The sequence below is a fragment of the Anopheles funestus genome, chromosome 3RL (assembly GCF_943734845.2).
Source record: "Anopheles funestus chromosome 3RL, idAnoFuneDA-416_04, whole genome shotgun sequence".
NCBI classification, from domain to species: domain Eukaryota; kingdom Metazoa; phylum Arthropoda; class Insecta; order Diptera; family Culicidae; genus Anopheles; species Anopheles funestus.
This window is the reverse complement of record NC_064599.1, coordinates 26941781-26961727: the sequence shown is the minus strand read 5'-3', so window position 1 is coordinate 26961727 and position 19947 is coordinate 26941781. Positions and strand designations below refer to the sequence as shown.

Here is a 19947-nt window from a genome sequence, read left to right as displayed (position 1 = left end):
TCAAAAAATTTGCTGCCCTTCGTTCGTGGCTGACCTTACAGGAAGTCCCTTCATTAATCATTTTCCGTACTAAGCTTAAAAACAAAGCAAGCATGTAATTGGTATCGCTTGTGAAACGCTTTCGTCCGACGCACGCGATAAGGAAGATAATGGTTTGTATGTGTCTGTGTTTGGGTGTGGGTCAAGCAGCATGGAGCTGGTACCGGAAACGCGAGACGCTCATAATCTGTTTGAATAGGAATGAAACATGCCCTCACGAGATACTTGGTGCCTGCCCAAGCCCATTTCAAAAGCGTGAAAATAGAAATCATAAAGATGCTTTGAAATGAGAAAAAAATATCGCTTCTTTTGCCTTAAATTTTTGATCAGAAAAAACCAAATTACAACTATGAAAGAGAGATTCTACAAAAACCTCGCTGTAGATCGCATTCATCGTTCTATCGCTAGAAGCCGGATTTTGATGGATTGATGCGCTTCAGCATAAATCCTTTAAACTGTATTTAATCCATCTTTCGCCGAGCAGTTTGATTTGAAGCAATGTTTTCCACGGGACCCATTCCGCTATTGCTCTTGTCGATGCTGTCATCATCTTTTTTTCTAGTTTGTTTGCAATACACATGGCACAGTCGAACAATTTTCCGCGCTCTCACCATCTCATCGAACGGCAATGTTTTGCTGCTTCATGCGAGAGGTAAAAATAAAAATGGATGTAATAAATTAACCGTAATTGATTTATGATTCCATTCGCACCATTGCTGCCCAGACTATCGGGCTACTTCGGTGGGAGTCACCGGATTCGATTTACCAGTGGAAATGTTGGATGGATTCATCACGAACCGAATGGCGGTACGTATGATGGGTGATAATTGTTGGCAATCATCTGATGGCATGATTTGGTGCCGCCACAAATGAAATAAGATCGAAAGCGTAAAGCTATGACGTTTGATCGCATTGATTGCGCAAACTAAAAACATATGTGATGTGCTCGAGCGCAAAACACATCAAGTGGTTTTAGGTGAATTTTATTTTAAAAAACACTGCTTGATGATTCAAGAGTGCCTGTTAGGTTTACAAGTAAGTGTTGAGCAGTTTACAGGAAGGAATCTCCAAACTTGTTTGTTAAATTTATTAGTTGTATATCTGTTAATAACATTACTTCGTTATACAGGGTTACCAACTCATTTTTTTACAATTATAGAATCTTTAAGCGAGTAATGACTACGTCTGATTATTTTCATTTTTTAAGCCGCTTTATAGTCCAGACTTAGGCATTATTATCCTTCTTTTTCCACCCACCCTGTGAAGATGTGAAGAGCCCAACAAAGTGGCTTGAGCTTCAAGACCTCAAGGTTTAGAAAACCTTCAACTAAGGTCATATGTCTCCTAGGCATTTATAGCATGAGCATTTGTTCTACTTGGTCTACGTCCAGTCTTGACATTATTATGCTTCTTCCTCTTCACATGGTGAAGTATTTCAGTGGGACGGTATTTGAATTCCTTAATAATTTACTGGATTGAGCTTACGCCGTAAGACCTCAAAGTTTCCAAGAGACTCAACTTACGCCATATGTCTCCTATTATTTATCCTATTATTCAAACATCACTTGTCTCGATCCATGAAAATCACTATTACTGAAGTACGGTTCTCTTTCATCCAGGTAGTCATAAATTTTGTAGATTTGTTCTGGTACTCAAAAAATGAGAAATTGTTTTGATCTGATAATAATAATTTGCCAGAAAATTGGGAAAAATATGACAATTCTGATGTATAGTCCATTTGAAAACAGAAAGAAAGGGATTTCCCAAAAAAAAAACAACTCAAATTTTGTAAAAAAAAATAAGAAACGCTGAAAACTTACTCAAACACCCAAATTATAAAATCTCAATATATTCAAATTGTTTGTTATGATTAAATTAAAACCAATGTTGGCAAAGCAACTGCTAAGCTAGTTTCTCTTTTTGAAATCGTTTAGACTTTATTTCACAAGTAATCTTAACCACGCTTAAACTGTATTTAAATTCAATTGCAATACAACGTTAAACCACTTAACCATGTATGTTTCGGTTCGGGGCAAAGCAAAACCACACAAACGACGGGCAGCATGAAATGGGGAACTCTTCGACGGCTAAACGTTTGCCGAAAATTAACACATTCATGGTTCTGCCAAAGTGCAATCTGGCCACCCGTACCAGGCTACGATGCGACCTTTTTCTAGCGGTCTAGCGATTGCTTTGCTACTTATCAACGGTTGTCTGGCTCATTCGAAATGTGATGCCACACTGTTTGTGTATTCATTGGTGATTTAAGTGGCGAAACGGGTAGGCCAAACACACACACTGTTTTGCATATTGATTAGCTATTCTAATGCTCATTCTTGGCACGGCCGTCCCATTTCTAAACGGTGACTTTGGGGGAAACCGTACTGCACAGTGCGAATGGTAGTGAAAACGGTAATTTGTTGCTCGATATAGATAGTGCCGGAAGTGTCACATACACAATTGATCGGTGTTTTGTGCAAAAGACGGATAAAGTGATTGTAAGATTTGGATTGCTGTTCAAGAAATTCTCGTCCACATTTGAAAAAATTGTTGTTCCCTAAAGTCCTTTTTCTTTTGCTTTTTATATAATGAGTTCTTCCTATACTAGATACCTATTATAAATGTAGTACACAATCAAGAACATGATTGTACCTTTAAGCGCAAAGTTTAACACACGCAAACGTCGGTACTTTTTCAGCGCATCGTTAACGTTGTCGTCCGGTTCCTTTAGCAGATATCGCCGACCACCCAGAATAGCGCTTGCGTAATATTCCATCATTCCACACAAGAAAAAGTTGGTCGAAAAATGTTTCCTATTTTCGGAGGCAAAAAACAGGGTTTGCAGTAAAAGAAAGAAAATGATCAATTAACGATGTTTCTTGTGTTTTAATGTTGGGCATGCATTCCCCCCCACCCCCCGCCATTTACCGATCGTCCTTCATTAATGTGTGCTCGAGCTCCTTGAAGTTTTCATTTGCAAACACCCATTCGTTGTTCATGAAGTACCTGAGCGAAACTTGTGCATCGAAAATCTTACGATTCAGCTTCAGCAAACTGTGCAGTAAGTAGAAAAATATGTGCACGAAGAAAAAAATCCGAATCATTAGTTTTTAATTGATGAGTCAAAATGGTTGAGGAACGTTTTGCCCGCCCTCTAGTACATACAATGGTGCTCGCCCGGCAACGCGGAAAAGTGTATCCACCAATATGGCCGGCAACAGTTGGCAGCAGAAAAAAATCAGGTAGAAGAAGTACTTGTTTGTTGTCGTGGTACCACCAGGGGCCCAAAGCATATTGCCCATCGGTGTACGATCGAACAGGACCTTACCATCGTACAACATGGTGCCGTAAGTTATCGTTTTCTCCGGTTCCGCTGCACTGTTGTAGACGGACAGAGTTCCCGGTGCATCCATGGTGGCCCTCTTCCAGGCCGCCACAATAATTGCCTTAATGCTCACATCCACCGGGATGCAGTTGATGTGTTTCTCAAGATCGAGAAGTCCCGCTCGTACAACGCCGGACGCAGAACCAAGCAGCAACCCGATGGGACCGTTAAAATTGTCCACCCAGCCAATGAGTGGTTCACTTTCCGTGTTGGTCACGATGGATGGTCGAAACACGACCAGCGGTAAATCGTGCCGATACTCGTAACAAATCTGTTCCGCCAATCCCTTCGTGTAGGTGTAAGTATTCGGGGCGAATCGTGTTAGTCTGTATTGGAGGGCAAAAAAATATATTGGAAGTTCGATCGATCGGTGTTAGTCTGTTGCGTCCTCTTCTCCGATACCAACTTTTCCTTAAACGTCTCCAGCATGGGCGTATCAAACGATTCCGCCATACGGATCGCTTCCCTCCAGTCCATCTTGGGCGGGTAGATTTTTTCCTCCACGCGCATCAGCTCCGGATTGCAGTACGTGGTGGAGATATGTACCACGGCCTTAAGTTTGTGAAGCGTTTTAGCCCAATCTAACACCTCCCGTGTGCTGCGGGTATTGATCATGATGGCATCCTTCAGCGGATCATCGAAGCGTACGCTGGCGGCCGCATGAAACACAAACTGTACCTCCTTCATGCGCTCCACACTTTCGGCGGACATGCCCAACTTGAGCTGCGTACAGTCACCTTCTATTGGGTGTATCTTTTCCAACGCGTCCGGGCTTTTGCTCTTCAGCACATCAAACAGCTGTGAAGAATATGAAACATTCGTCAATTCGCGCCAGTAATTCTGCCACCAGCTTGCACACCAGCTGTGTCCTTTTAAACGCGCGCAGTACCTACCACATCGTCCGTGATGTGCTTTAGACGCTCGTCTAGCGATTTGCCCCGTTTGGCACGCATCAGTACAAACACACGTGCAATCTGTGGACACGATCGAAGCAACTTCTCGATGAGCACTTTGCCCATAAAGCCCGTACCGCCCGTAATGAACACATCCGCTCCGGCAAACACGGTCGGTATGCTGGGACACTTTTGCTGCATCATATCGTTTGATCGTACGTCACACGTCACAGACTCACAACGTACTGTGTTTTTCCCCGCGTTTTTTTTATACCCAACCAACACACACACACAACACGTTCCCAGGCACCAAAGGCACAATCGATTGCTGTTCTTCACTAAACTGATTCTAAGCGACGACGACGATGTCTCGAACTTCCTTCCCGATCGACCTATCGGCAACAAATGAAAGTAAATCGATCGGATCCGAGCTACGTGTTAGCGACAGTGGAGGGGTTTTTCGATTTCGCACCAAGCAAATGAAGTCACACACCACCAGTCGAGTATTGATTGTTTTTATAACAAACTGCATTAGCATAGTAAATGAGCCACACGTACCGCGTGGCACGTCGGAACAAGTTTACGTCGTCGTGAGCGTAAACACGGAACTTTCCTTACAAATGACCATCAACTACTGTGTAAATCGGTCACTACCACCTACCCCGTGTGGTTTTGACCCGGTGGGCGTTTTGGGGTGTGAACAGATGTAAAAGACGCACACCGTTACGGAGCATTTGACACTCACGCATCGCTAGTAGTTCAAAGCAAGTTCAACCAGCAAATGCTATAATGCTCCCGGATTGCTTACCATAAACTGCACCCGCTCGCTGATACCTCATTGGTAAATATTTATTCCTAGCTACGGTCTATCGTGTCTAGGGGAGGAAAATCCACTAATGAGTCAATGTACTTGAACTCTCCATTGAACGCGGACTTGCGAACTAGTGAATAAAATAGTACAATAAATAAATGAATTGATTTAAAAACAAAAACAAAGCAAGAGACATAGAACAAACTAGGCCGATAGTTTGAGAAACGTATACGAATGCCAGAAAACTAAACTGAGGGTCATGACCACTGTATGCGTGAAACGATCATTTTCAACCCGGTACTATAATGACCGTCGGGGGATTTTTTGGAATAACAATCGATCAAATCAAGCTAGATAGATTATACGCTTTCTATGAAGAACATTTTGCACATATTTTTGTTAATTTTTTTGTTTTAAACCATAGAAAAAAAACTATTGGTTGTATACGTAAGTTTCTGTTATATTTTTTGGAAAATTTCATTTTTTTATTGGCAAATTTTTTTTACATTGTTTTATTTAAATAGCTGTCCATCAACCCATTGTCCTTTTTTTCCTAACTTTCCTTACTAAAGTATGTATTTCAGACTAAAACAAATTTTCGTCTTTTGAACAAAACAGCATATACATCCAATTTGCGGAACAAATTAATTCATCTGTTATTAACAAACATTCCACCGACATTCATTGCTCTAATGTACTTGTCGGATGATGATGTTAGCAAAAGCTTAACCTTTTACCTACAGTAAAAACGTTCAAATTTGCTTAATAATTACTTATCCAATACGGCGCCCTCTACCGGAATCACGCAATATTGCGTCCAGGGATTGTCAACTAGTTATGACAGAATTAGTGACTTTTACAAAATGCTACAAACTTACTTGTACACCCAATACTAAACTACAAACCGGTATTTTAAAACTGTGTAATGCATGTGTACGTGAACACGTGAAATCTCGTACCGGGATGGAAAAATGTAGCATATTTTATGAGATAAATTATTCATTACCATTATCATCGTTCTACCTGCCAAGGCAGTACATTCGCTTCCGACGGATATGCATCGGGCCATGCACGATTACGTGCAATCGGGCGATAAATAATTCAAGAAATGCTCGCACATTTTCTTCCAATAATCCAATGCTTGCGAAGCAGCTTGCAAATAGCGATGGCGATTTAATAATTACTCTCCCTTCTTCCGCTTTTGTTATGTGCGGCTCCAGCTGCTTTACAATTGAACACGCAATGTCACGACAGCCAGACGGTTGTTGGAGCATTCGGTAAATTTTGGAACTTCCCATATCTCGGTTGCGGCAAAACCGTTGGAAAGGAAAGCTGTTTTGAATGCATTTTGTGTTAATGGTGCACAAGTGCGCCATTTTGTATATCTGACAGGCACATAAATTTAAACGGTCCAGAAGGTTTATGAACCAGCGGTTGCTGAAAAGTTTGAATGCTTTTGTTTAAAATTGCCCGCACCAAAACAATATTTGCCCAATTTTATGACTTTTGTGATAACATTCTGTAGCGTCGATTCGATTTGCTATAATTATGAGCTACAGACGTATACGACGTTAGCGAAGTAATATAAACTTTTATCGGAGAAGTGCAAAAGCCAAAGTAGCGTTACAAACAAATCAACATGAAAGCTTGTAAATAACACATGGAAATGTGCCATTCACTTTCATTCTAGAAGTATCTGACAAAGCACGAAACAAGTATAAGTAAAAGACGAACAAAAGAAATGAGAAAAAAAAACAAGTAACACAAAGGGAAAGAAAAATAGAGCAGCAGAAAGTCGATGACATCCTTTCCTTTTTAATTAGCCCCATTAGTCGTTGGGGAATGCTTGTGGAATGACAATGAAGCGAAGATGTCGGCTTCATTTCGTCTTAATCTATGCTTTTGTTGGATGTATAGAAACGAACGTTTCGATTCCATCGTCATTAGCACAAAGTCGCATCGGGCACAGCTGAAACCCAACAAGAACTGTTAAACAAACGGCTGCAAGTCGTTATTATTTACACAATGTTTTGAGTGAAAAGTTCATGAAAGTTTACTGAAAAATAAAGTATCATTTCCATACATTAATTTATATTACTTTTAATATTATTATAAATATTTTTTATACAAAAAAAATTATAACTGTTACATAAAATCATATTTTTCAAACCCTCTATCTGTGAATCACGTGCAGATTATGCGTAGAATTCAACATGATACGTGCTATTTCATCATTAACAATTTACAACGGAACCACATTTCAAACTGACCCACATGCCATGTAGTCATCAGGCTATTTTAACGACTGATGCGTTGCTTTCTTCAATTTCTTGGTATCTATATAAAAATGGTCCCTTGAAGTGTGGGAGTAAACCATTTCATTCGTACGGACAATACCCATTCTTTCTTTCGGACGTGAACAAAACCATCATATTATGGCAACAAGTGCTTACAACACGTAACAACAGCGAAATGCAGCTACTCACAGAAGTTTTTGTTAAAATATTCTGCGAAAACTGCTTCCAATTAGACCTCCAATGTTTTTTCTCATTCAACTGATGCAATTCTGGCATGAAACATTTTATTGACTTAATAATTCCGCAAATCAATATCATAAATTAATTGCACACGAAAATTAAGTTAGCATAATAAGTTTCCGATGCTTTTCTCGAACAACATATCACATTCTGCGGAATGTTCTTGATCCGATGTGCGATATCTAACCTTCACAAAACACCAATAAATTCTATTTATTAGTTCACTTTCATATTCCGAATTGTGCAGGCGTACACCAAACTTGTATCGTTCACGCTTAACATCATCCATCATGGGTTGATCCTTTTTCAAGATGGATCAGTGCAAGAAAGCACTGATTTTTCTTAATACGTCCCTTTATACCAGTTAACCTTAGCCAAAAAAAACAGACCCCAATTCGGCATTCTTTTTTATTATCCAATGACCAGAAAATCGCTGAAAATGTAAATCATTCCCACAATGTTTATAGACATATTACGGTGTGCAAAGTAAAACGGCAATGCCGCTTGTCTCTTCTCACGGAGCACGGCAAAAACGGCAAAGTCTCTATCGCAAGTACAGTGCCAGAGGATCAAACGTCAGACTACCTCTCCTTGAGCCTCACCCGCTAGCATTCTTCTGCCCGTGCAGTTATAAAATGGGAACCATAAAGAGTACACCATAAAAATATAATAAATTGAAAAAATAAACGATTTTAAATTTACGACACCATCTCTCTCACCACAGCGAGGGGTTTATTTCTCTCATTGTGGAATCTATGCTTGATACAAAAAAAGGATATCCAGGATACAGGGTGGAATGTCCCATGCTCAGTATCGAGGTCGAAGGTATAAAATGTGTGCTGCCAGGATATGGCGAATCGCATGTTGGTTCGTCGGTAATCGAAAAGACAAATATCAACACCACTCAAGGAAGTAATGTCAGGGCGAATTCGAGCGCTACGGCTCGCGTGGCCACAGTAAGACAAAACCTATTAAAATGAAGAAGACGAAAGAAAGAGCAAAGTGTGATTCTGTTCTTACCAATCTTATCGGTTCCAGCAGTGTTTACTGTACGAATGTTAACGCTAAAGGTTGACGTTACAATGAAAATAGTACTTTAAGAATTTAAGTGTTCAGAAATATAGTGTTTTCGTTTTCCCAAAAAAAAAACAGCAGTTCCGAATGTAAAGAAGAAAAAAAGATCCACCAGATGTAAGCTATTCACCATTCACCATGTTTTTGGGTGAATCAAATGGCAATCATAACGAATGACCGTGCCAGAAAACGTTACGACTCCCATTTGTCAAACCGACAACTGAAAGTGGTTGGATTGATGTCTGGTACCATCGGAAACCGGTAACGCTTTTTGACAAATAAAGGCATTTGAGTTTTTTTTTATAAATGTTTTACACCAGCGTATGTTAGACTTATCATGTCTATTATTGAAATTGACGACCATTTTGTGGATTCTTTTACCAAAGGTTGTATAAAGGATTTTGAAACTTGAAGCACCATATTTGGGAAAACTGTTGAATAATTTAAAATACAAAAGCTTAAAGATTTATTGAAGAATTTATTGAAGAATATTGAAGAATTTTTGAAGAATAAAAATCATCCTAATATAACGCTTTCTAGACAATGTAGTCTAATGTGTAGTGTTGCTCGAAATGTGAATACATTTTATAGCAAAGTTTTATTTTCAGTTTAAAGCCATGTTTGAAGACTATTTTAATATATACTATCTCTTAATCAAACAGATCATGCATTAGGAAAACAATTGGACTGAAGATGTCCTGTCCTGTCCTTAAGGCTGTCTAAGACAATTCATGAACTATTTCCAAAGAAACACGAGAAGAAGCAGAGATTACTGCTTCCACTGGTTTTGTTGCAATCTCACAAATCTTTCCCTCAGGTCACATTGCTTCAGCGTAATGCATAGCAGACAGGAAATAATCCTACGCAAAATATTGAATCTTCAGAATCAAGTTAAAATCCCAAGCACACGTTAGTTGCGTGCCGGATATTTACACATCCCTCGTGGCGTTTTATACAATCGCCTGTTTTAGACGGCAGAACATTAAAACGTGGATAAATATAATTCCATTGAATTTTTGTAATTATTTCGAACGTTCAGATTTGCCAAAGTCACATTGCAGCTCGAAGGAAGGCAACACAAAGCATCGGTAAAGTCACGTGTCTGCTGATGAAATAGACGAATGTCAGCTGCTGTAAAACGTTACTCAGGATATTTTGGTTTTTAGTACCAATATCAATTATGCGAATTTTGTTGTGAAATTAGAAAGCCTGATTATGACCATTGTATGTAGATGTATTTAAATTTACGGACATTAAATTGATTTTCTATTTTCCAAAAACGCTGCAAAACTTTCATCTTGATACAAAAAAATATGACAAAGTTTTGTATAAAATAAACCGTTTAATAAAAAATAATTCACAATTATAAAATTAAGTTAAAAACCAAATACTAAACCTACTTTTAAAGAATCTATTTCATGCTGAAAATATTGAAGTCATAAAAAACATACCTCCAGGAGTTGTCAGTGAACTTCGCCGTGGGAGTAAATCGCATCGAATACACAACTACCATGCAGCCATACATTCAAACGGATCTTTAACCACACACACAACAAGCTCAATCGTTGTAGAACGAATCCTACCACATTAAGTTATCATATGGATTACAGACCGACATGCGGTTAGATAGTACATCACAAAGGATTAAAACACAACAGTAATCAATAAAAGTTGATGCTCAAGACCCATTTCTTGCTTCACTCATTAACTCGGTCGGTCTACTGTCGGTATTACCTTTCACCAGACCGTGGTTGATTAAGTTTCAAACATGAAGCACCACGGCCATAGACTAATAAATTTCACGACCTTAAGTCAGAACGGATGTAAAAGAATGATTATGATCAGCAGTGTTTCACGAGATGATCAATTTACATTAATGACTTAACTTGTACTTGTAGCTGTTCCGTGTAGCTGTTTATTAAGTGTTCTGTTTTATAACATGTGCAATAAATATTTTGAAAAACGATGGTGTTATTAGATATAGATATGATATCGAAATTTAAACAAAATATAAGGAATTTCTAATTGCTCTATAGCTTTTTTATTTTAAATTAATACACTTACTTTCTTTTACGATGACAATACAGCAAATTATTAATAATAAATAAATAAAATAAATATTATTTTTTATTATTTTTATTATTTTTTACATCTTATTTAATGCCTATAAAAACACAGTTCCTTCTCAAAGAGTTCCAGTTCCAGTCAGAGAGAATAGAAATCGTGTGGCGGTAGGAGAATTATCCTTATATTTCTTTACTACGTTTGGAATATAACTTTAGACACGTTGATTGTTTAAAAAAATCATTTTGGAACTTTTTTGCTAACTTTTAATAATTCGTATCACTTTAGCAAAGTTTGTCATGTTGTGTATGTTGCTACGTACATAAAAATGAAATAAATGTAATATATTCTATATCAGTTTATATTAATAAGATTGTGTTTCTTAGCTATTACTGCCCATCAAATGGATTTTATCATTGCTAGCAAAATATTCTTTATAAAAGCAAGAATCTAAGAACACTTTCAAAATGCGTTCCCCATAAAGGTCAATTTCATTGTAATGAAATTAGGTTCCATTCGGTGTGCGTGTGTGCTGCGTATGTTTCTGTCAATACATTCAGCACTCCTGCAAACCGTAACCATTGACTGTGGTTTGAAAATTCAATTTTCACAAACATGATAACATGTCACAAATTGAATCAAAGCCTCCAATCCTTACGCTCGTGGTTGAGGTACGACGTAAATGGCACTTCAACGGTATGTCTTTCCCGTTTTCCATCCAAAAGCCGTACACCTTTTTTTTGTTTGGGACACATGATTCACTTACTTTATCTAACCAAAATGGTTTGATACAAAAAAAGAATCTGGTTTTTCTACCTTCACACACCACACACGGTTTTTGCATATGGCCGGTAAGTTTGTGTGGGTGTTAGGTGTACTTAAATTGTTGAAACTTTTCTTTGAAAGTAATTTAGCTTTACCGTTGTTTTCTGAATTTCCTACATTTTCTTGTCACACCTTCATAAAAATGCTTAAGATATGATTCACAACAAAATTAAATTTTTAACTTCATTATGGCACGAGTAATTCCGTGCTGAATTGGTTAATTATTGCACTACAGCTCTAACTTGAAACACAGAAATTAAAGAGCTAACATAGCAGAAAGGTCACAATAAAGTGTCGGTACAAAATTTAAACGCTGTCTACTCCACCGTTGTCTAACTTCACCAGTTTACATTGCCTGTGTTATATTGAGGGGATTTTTACATAACGTTTGCGTCATATTTTTCATATCCATCGGAAACGGGTTCGGATTCATTATTGTCAATAGCAGACACATCGCACAGGACCAGATAGTGATTACGTTTCTATTATTGCTCTCTCAATTGCATATAACCGTGTCAAATACAGTCATTTGATCGATTCATGACGTCTTTAGGATTTATTTGAACGCAAAATTCAATTTTTGCTGTTATTATAAAATATTCGATTATAGTTTTAATTTAAAATACTTAAGTTTTCTTCTAATTAATGTGGTCAGGTCGCTCTTGACAATAAAAGCAATTATTTATTTCAAACTAAAAGACTTTTTAACAAAGTTGCTATTTAGATCACTTCTAAGAGTGAGCCTCACCAATAAGAATGATATTTCTATCTAATAAAAATAAGATGTAACTAAATATCTCATTAATCATGTCGTTAACATTTCTCCAGATATTCCAGATCTTTGCCTCAACAGTTATTTACTATTTCAAAGCAAATAAAAAAAATATCCTCCAAAGACTCATGCATGAAAATGTGTTTTTAACATGAAATTATTCAACCTTCCTTACGACAGAAAATCATTAACAATGGTTTTGTATTTTTTTTTTGTTTCTTTCTTTTTCTCTACTACATCCAGGCCTATCGCGAAGCGTACATTCCACATCCATCTGAATGATCTGTAGGACATTCCCTAATTCTACTACAATTCGTAGGATACAGCCATCGGAAGCTTAGCAGTCTTTTCACCAAAAAAAACCCTGATTTTATTGTCGAATGAATTGTCCGAACGGGACAAACGGTTTGTTCGTTTCTGTGTCTCTGGTGCATTGCATGGTGTAAGCAAATCTTCAGCGCCATCCCAACATATTGCGAAACAAAACAAAAAAATCCTGTGATAGTCAGCCCCCCTTAGGGTACAACAATGGGCACGTATCGGCGTAGCTCTTGGCACAAAAGTTGGCACCATCGGTCAACCATGTACTGTGCCGCTTCGTGGACGTTCTGGGCCAAGTTGATGCTGATTCACGTCAGCTACATATCGATCGGTGCGGTACGGAACGGGGACTGGGCGGTGATGAGCAGCAACGAGTGGCGTCCACCGGAACCAAACCCATGGTCACCGTTAGCCGGATCCGCTGACAGCTCGGTGACATTGTTGACAAGTTCGCTAGATCATGCCGCTCAAAGCGGTAGCTCATCCGCCCAGCTAAGGTTGGACCACGAGATGTACGGCAGAACACGCGTCGAGGTGGCTGATGCCATACATCCGACGGTTGGCTTACACTCAACCGTGACTAGCGTCTACCAGCGCAGGCAAACTGGCCCAACGTTACCCACTACGGTGGAAAAACATTTCCTGTTCCGGCGTGATTTGAGTCAAGCGCCAAGTACGTCACTACATCATACATTACCGCGTGTTGGGGCGTGGGTAGACAATGGACCCGGCACCATTTGCCAAGATCCTGGATCGATGGACGGAAATTGCACTACAAACCGGGAGCGGCCACCAACACTAATGAGCAGGGCAAGCAATACCACCAACTCGGTTAGTAGCGCTGAGGACCTGCTCGTACCATTTCCACCGAACCGTAACAACACCGCGAACGAGTCCGCGTTCAGCATGGTGAAGGAGTTGGAATTAGCCACACTCCAGCCACCGCTGGATGGCAATCAGACCGCCCACAGTAACCCGGCCGTGAATCTAAACGACCACAATGACGCCCTGTGTGACGACGATTCCGATCAGATGGAGTACAACGAGAACTGCTTCATCGATCACAACGTTACTTGCGTCGGGGATCCGGACTTTTGCAATCTCACATACAGCGAGTACCGACAGCTGCTGATGGATTATATCTACCCTTCGACGGGCGAATGGATTCTCATTGCCTCGCACACCGTTGTCTTTCTCATGGGTTTGGTGAGTATATGTACGCGGCGCTACTATTTACCAAACTTATCGACACTTACCCATCACGGTTGTCGTGCATTATGCACGAGACATGTAGGAAATGGTGTGACAAATAGTTTTAGATTTACACTGCCATTGGGTAATAGCCGTGCTGTCATTATTAATGGATTAAGGGAGCGGGTGGGAAAGGAATTAAAACGAGTGGAAAGAAAACGAGCTTCATCGTACTAACATTAGCGACGTAAAACCGGTGGTGACAGTAAGCTAAAGTTGATTAAATTTAATAGACAAACTCTCGACGAACTCTCTCATGCTTGTTTCGTTGTCCTTTATACCTTATTAATAGATGCTTGAAAGGTAGAGGCGTTACAATTATTGGGTGTGTTGAAAAGTTTTTAGACTTTCAATCAAGATTACGATAAACGCCATTACAGGGTTTTCACGGGTATGATTGACATGTCCATTGCGAGGTTATTTTGTTCAGGCATATAATTTCAACGACACTTACAGTGAGTTATTGAATTGGACGGAAGATAACGTTGACATGTTCAACAAACACTGTTCCTCACATGTTCCTGGCAACACTGTTGCTATATGCTACCTAATAATTATCAAAACATAAACGCAATCCTTGTAATTATTCCAAGCAACAAAAAAGTTACTTTAAGTTACTTAAGTTAACAAAAAAAAAATTAAGTGGGATGGACTAAAGGTTGTTCATTATGAGCTTCTAGAAAAAGGATCACACAGCACATGTGGCAGAAGTAGAGAAGAAGTCATGTTTGCAACACCAAGTTTAAAAAACACTTGAAGGGTGTTACTTAATATCCATACCCAACAAGTGATACTATAAATTTGGAGGAATGGTCTAGGGGTTATTCATTATAAGCTAACAGAAAAAGATCATATAGAAGACGCAAATCAGAATATGCGACAAGACAAAAAGATCACATCTTTTGAAGCGGGGAAGGAAACCAGAACTTCACATAATACTACTAAACGAGGTGTCTTCATTCTATCTATCTATCTATTCTATTGGTGAATAATTGAACCAAAGATTGGATGGATGGAATTCCCTTTAGATTCCCCATAGAATTTAGAATAGTTTCTAAAAACTGGACTAATTCAAATGACAGTTATGGGTAATACTTGAAACTTCCAGACATCTAAACGTTTCCTGGTAGATAACTCTTAACATCTTCGAAAACTGTCAGATATTGGATTATCGTACCTTATTACTTCATGATAAGCAATAAGATGGATAAGTAATCCAAAACGTAGCACTACAATTAATTTGTTCCTCATCAAACAAATCTTCAAATACTTGAAGAGTTGTTTCAGTTAGCTCACGAATCCTAGGCGGAAATCTCGACAAAAACTAAAGGAGACAAAGCTCTCACAACCTGAGTACGTGGAATAATTAGCCAGAAACAATTACGGAAAAGGAGCAAACCAATCAACGTTTTACGAAACTTCTCGTAGTTCTATTTATCTAAACTATTCACAGTACATTCCCAGCACCAGTCCTGCTCTAATGCAAACCGACACTACCCTGCTGTTTCCATTCGAGTACCCTAGCAAAACCATAATCTCCATTCGCTGCGTACGTCCCAAGGGTGCTGAGTAACGCAAAAAAAAAAACAGATTCACAATTGAATTATAGACAACTCACCTTTTTTTTCTGGTTGTTGCCTAACTCTACGAAGTAGATTTTTGCCGAAATGAGCCTTCCAACGGGAAATGCTCTGGAAATGGTTCTTGTCGGCGTTCAACAGATACTTTCCACTTTCAGCGTAACGTTTCTAAACGGTGCGAAAGATCGTTTGAAGGTAAGTAGATTCTCTTCTCTCTCATCAGCAAGAACATTTGCCCTTTTTTGTCCATACCCTCTACTGTGCAACACAGTTACTATGCTTGCACAAGCACAAAAGGAAAACTTTTATGCCCAGTGTTTTACGTTCTTTTTTTTTGCTCCGAGTTTGATAGAGATAACCCCACTTTGACGGTAGAATTCCGGAAACTTTTTCCTTAAAAAGCTCACATTTTCTAACAGCTTCGTTTGCGCACAGACTAAACTGCTACGTTATTTCGTCCATCTGACGGATTCTATATATCTCTATTATTGCTATTCTTCAAATCACAGACGGGTCATCCGATTAATGCACGGAAATGTGCCGGACAGATAATTGAGTTCTGTAAGTACTGCTGGTTTGTGTTGCACGGCAAAGAAAAATAATCGAATTTGATTTTAAAATTACGTTACGCTGTACTACGCGAGCGAATCCATGGATGATTGCATTATTTCTTCATTAAAACTTGGCACTAATCTCTAGCGTGCCCGGTGGATAGAACACTACCAGAGTTTGTCAAACTATTCATCGGTGCTTCAGATACTTTGACAAGGATAGCCACTTATTCGCTAGAATCATAACCAGATGGGTTCCGTTGGGAGAATTTTATTTAGTTTTATTATAAAGTAAGGTTAACTCAACCACAAGGGTAGTTAAAAAATATTATTTCACCTTTACTCTTGAACCTTTATTATGTATATTCCCACCGGCAAAGGAAGTTATTCTTTTTTTCGCAATACCTTCCTGGAATACTAAAGGGTTTTCCGTCTTTCTGATTCTGACGACTGTAAAGCCTTATCACGGGGAGAAGTGTCTCTTTCATTGTACGCAGCTTCTGGACACATTTCGGGTCACATATTCCAACTATTGATAGATGGACTTCTTGCACGTTTGGGCTCCAGCGTAACGTGTTCTCTGTCCCTCCGGCGGTTCCTTTGCCCACAAAATGTCATCTCCAAATGCTCTAGAATGGCGTCAGGGTGTTTCTCATTGCTCTTAAGATCTAAGCGATGGCAATTTATCTTCAACTGCTAAACATCACACACCAAATTGCTCACCAGCACTTTCAACATAAAGAGAAAATGGCAAAAATTGCCCCCCGGGATATATATGTATGTGGGTCATTTCATGACATCTGGGTGGGTCATAATTTTATCCGAAAGTGCCTTCAAATCAACACCGGATGGTGAGTTTCGTGTTTTTTTTCTTACGTTGAAGTGGCAGCTTAAAGCAACAGCCACAGACACTTTTGAAGTGTGGCAGACTTTATTTTGCATTATGTCCTTTTCAGCTCTGTTAAATTTATGGCATAGAGAGATACCAAAAAAAAGGCTCCTCAAAAAACATTAAATAGACCACATGTTTTATTCAACTAGCAAACTTTTTTTAAGATTTTAGAAGCTTTTTTAAATTTTAGTTTTATCTTTGAAGTTTCTCAAATAGTGGACAACGTTGCAGTACAGGTAGCAGAGATGATGGATCACTATTACAACCCTTCAGATGCCCATTTCCTTTAACCATAAAGAATCCAACTAAAAGGAAATAAGGAGAAGGTTTTACCCTTCAGTTGATCGACCCAAAAAAAAACCTCACTGATTGTCATCCGTTAAAGGATGAGGAAGCGCATAATCTTGAGTGTAATGAAATTCTTTGCATACTTTCACCAGGAAACATGAGTGATTGGTTACAGTTTGAAATAGTTTCCTTCACACCACACTTACTACGGTGATTGAATCTGTGCTGAAAACCGACGCCATTGCACATTACGGTTGATTGATTTTTTGGCTAGGAAATTCTCACCGATTGGTGAGCTCGCTGTTCGATCGAGAATGCCGCTTGAAGATGTAAAATGGAAAGTTTCATTATCGAAATTACATTCCAACGTTTCGTGAGAGCAACCGCAAAACTTCCTCCCTAAATAAGGCAAAATGGCGTCGTGAGCCTAACGGTGCTTGGGTCGGGACTGCGTTTATACGTGCGAAACTATGCAAGCATTCCCCACAGGAAGGCATTTCTGTAACAAGACGCAACAACGATCTCGGCACAGACAGGCAACAAACGTTCTGGCGCGTATCGCGAACAGCGTACAAATTAGTGCTTCTCGTCACTACCGGCAGTGGTTTTATAAGGATTGATAGAGCAATTGCTTTCCCTTTGCCGCTCTCTTTCACCGTCGCTTATTAAATTACCATACTTAAAAGCAAATTAACCACATAAAAGAATCATTCCGCGAAAGCGATTTATTAGCTGATGAAGATCCGCTTGATTTGTTTTTCTTTTGTGCAATATCTACAACCGGGTTCGTTTGCACCCTATAATACCAATTTCTCTACAAACTTCGGCAACAATATCAATCATCCAACGCTCATCAGATGGTACATTTTGACCTTGGAGTAGCGAGATGTGTTTTTTTTTGTTTCGCTTTTCTTTTACACCGAAATTCCATCCCAACATGATGGAAAGTTTGTGCGACGTATTGGCGACAGACGAACATAATACTCCGCCCTGCACATCGGTCAGCAGTTGCCGACCAATCGCTCAAGTACCATGTGTTTACAGACCACCAATTTTGACGTTAGCGTGGACATTTCTCCATGTCCTCCCTTTGTATCTCGGGCCACTACTTGATGTTGTCTTTCATCTTCTCCCAAAAAAAAAAACCAAAAGCGATCATGGTCCCGGCATTAGGCCGGACACTGGATCGACGCTGCAATAAACACGGCCCTGGGGAACGTAGACAAAACAGCGACTGTCCAGTGTCACGGTATGAGATGCGTGCGTATGCAACCCCGAGTGGGGTGAGTAGGCGTATGTGTGTGTGTGAGTGTGTGTGTAAAGCATAAACATCGCCCGTCTCGACTTAAATGGATTTCCTGTAATCCAAACAAATCCACACAATCTTCCCCTTTCATTTTTGGGACGCATGCTTACGTATCGTTTCGGTTATCGTCCGGTTTCTTTCTTTTCGTTTACAATTGAAACGATGTCTTTTCGGGGGCATAATACAATTTGAGGAAACAGTTCCTTTAATATTGAGGAATTTTTAGTTGCGAAAAACCAAAACCGCGGTAAAATTGTTCCACCTTCTTTCTGTCCTATAGATGTGGTCGGCACACTTTACTGGAAAAAGCGAGATAATTAAAAGAAGAAAAATATGGGACTCCCTAGAAATAATATTCAAAAATATAAACAAGGTGTTTTAAAAAACCCCAACGTAGGAATTAATTAATAGAACAATAACTCTGTTCGAACCTTATAAAGAAAGGGAGATAAGGTTCCAACGACCTGTCAAAAGGTAGGATAAAATAGGGATATCAGGAGAAAAGAAGAAAAAGGATGTAAGAAAAACACGTAAAAAAACCGCAGGATGCGCCTGCGGAAGGCTTTTTTTATTTTAATACTCAAGCGAATAAAGACCAATTTTTTGGCACACCATACAGCGGTGTTAGGCAAAAATATTCTTACTCAGTTAGAAATTCCCAAATTTTCTAACAACCTCTGGTCCACGATTTGTCTTTCCAAAATTGAGACATTTATTTTGAAAAACCTTCTCTCACTCTCTTGTTGGCTTAAGGACTATTTACTTAAGAAGTATTGCAAAGGACTATTACCCCTGTGAGAAACCTCACGAAACCAGTCGTGCGAGATTGTTTCTTTCGCAAAATCTTTCCGGATTCCTTTTAATACGTGTAACGCGCGCGATGATCGGTTAGCTACTGTCTATTCATTTGTCCTTAAGTTCATTTACATCGAGTTCATTTCCTAATCCTAATAGTTCATTAATCATTGCCCTCGATCGGTTGTCATAATTACTCCTCTAGTGCAGTTTTTACCTAAGGTCTATATTGCATGTAAATATCCGTGAAATATTTCAACTTAATTTTAATTAATTCAGATAAATCTCAACATTCCGGCCACCAAAGAAAGTATTTCTTTTAACGAATCTAAGAAGTTCAATATTGGCTTATCTATAATGATTACATGCAATTCACTGCTCTAAACCTATCATGTGTGATCGTTAGCAATGTGTTCTCATGCCAAGTGAAGTGTATGTGTATGTGTATGTGTATGACACTTGTTTTGTTTGTTTTGTTTTGATCGAAACCGATCGATCCCTTGTGGCTACTTATCTTCAAAAATATCTGGATTCGGAAGAATAGCTAATCTAGCTGCTGCACG

The 19947-nt window shown here is 39.1% G+C and overlaps 2 protein-coding genes across 6 annotated transcripts in view; one reads left to right on the top strand and one right to left on the bottom strand.

The window, feature by feature from the left end:
* The window catches only part of LOC125770433 (neuropeptide SIFamide receptor-like), a 72072-nt gene that overhangs the window by 17153 nt on the left and 34972 nt on the right, over positions 1-19947 (top strand). For all 5 annotated transcript variants that reach the window (XM_049440050.1, XM_049440052.1, XM_049440048.1 and 2 more), the window contains one exon: positions 12644-13927. In XM_049440050.1, coding sequence (XP_049296007.1) covers positions 12929-13927 — 999 coding nt within the window. In that variant the 5' untranslated portion in view covers positions 12644-12928. The remainder of the gene's footprint in view (positions 1-12643; positions 13928-19947) is intronic.
* LOC125770456 (fatty acyl-CoA reductase wat-like) lies at positions 1948-4946 on the bottom strand. Its single transcript, XM_049440121.1, has 5 exons — positions 4318-4946; positions 3831-4222; positions 3205-3750; positions 2968-3093; positions 1948-2852 (listed from the first exon to the last, which is right to left on the bottom strand). Exons 1-5 carry the CDS (start codon positions 4519-4521, stop codon positions 2639-2641), a joined length of 1482 nt encoding a protein of 493 aa, XP_049296078.1. The 5' UTR covers positions 4522-4946; the 3' UTR covers positions 1948-2638.

Bases quoted from the DNA above. Each gene is read 5' to 3' on its own strand.
- LOC125770456 (XM_049440121.1), bottom strand. From the start codon at position 4,521: ATGATGCAGCAAAAGTGTCCCAGCATACCGACCGTGTTTGCCGGAGCG. The intron at 3,751-3,830 runs GTTGGTATCGGA...CCTCCAATACAG, and splicing joins CTGGAGACGTTTAAGGAAAA to ACTAACACGATTCGCCCCGA. The intron at 3,094-3,204 runs GTATGTACTAGA...CTTACTGCACAG, and splicing joins GTTGCCGGGCGAGCACCATT to TTTGCTGAAGCTGAATCGTA.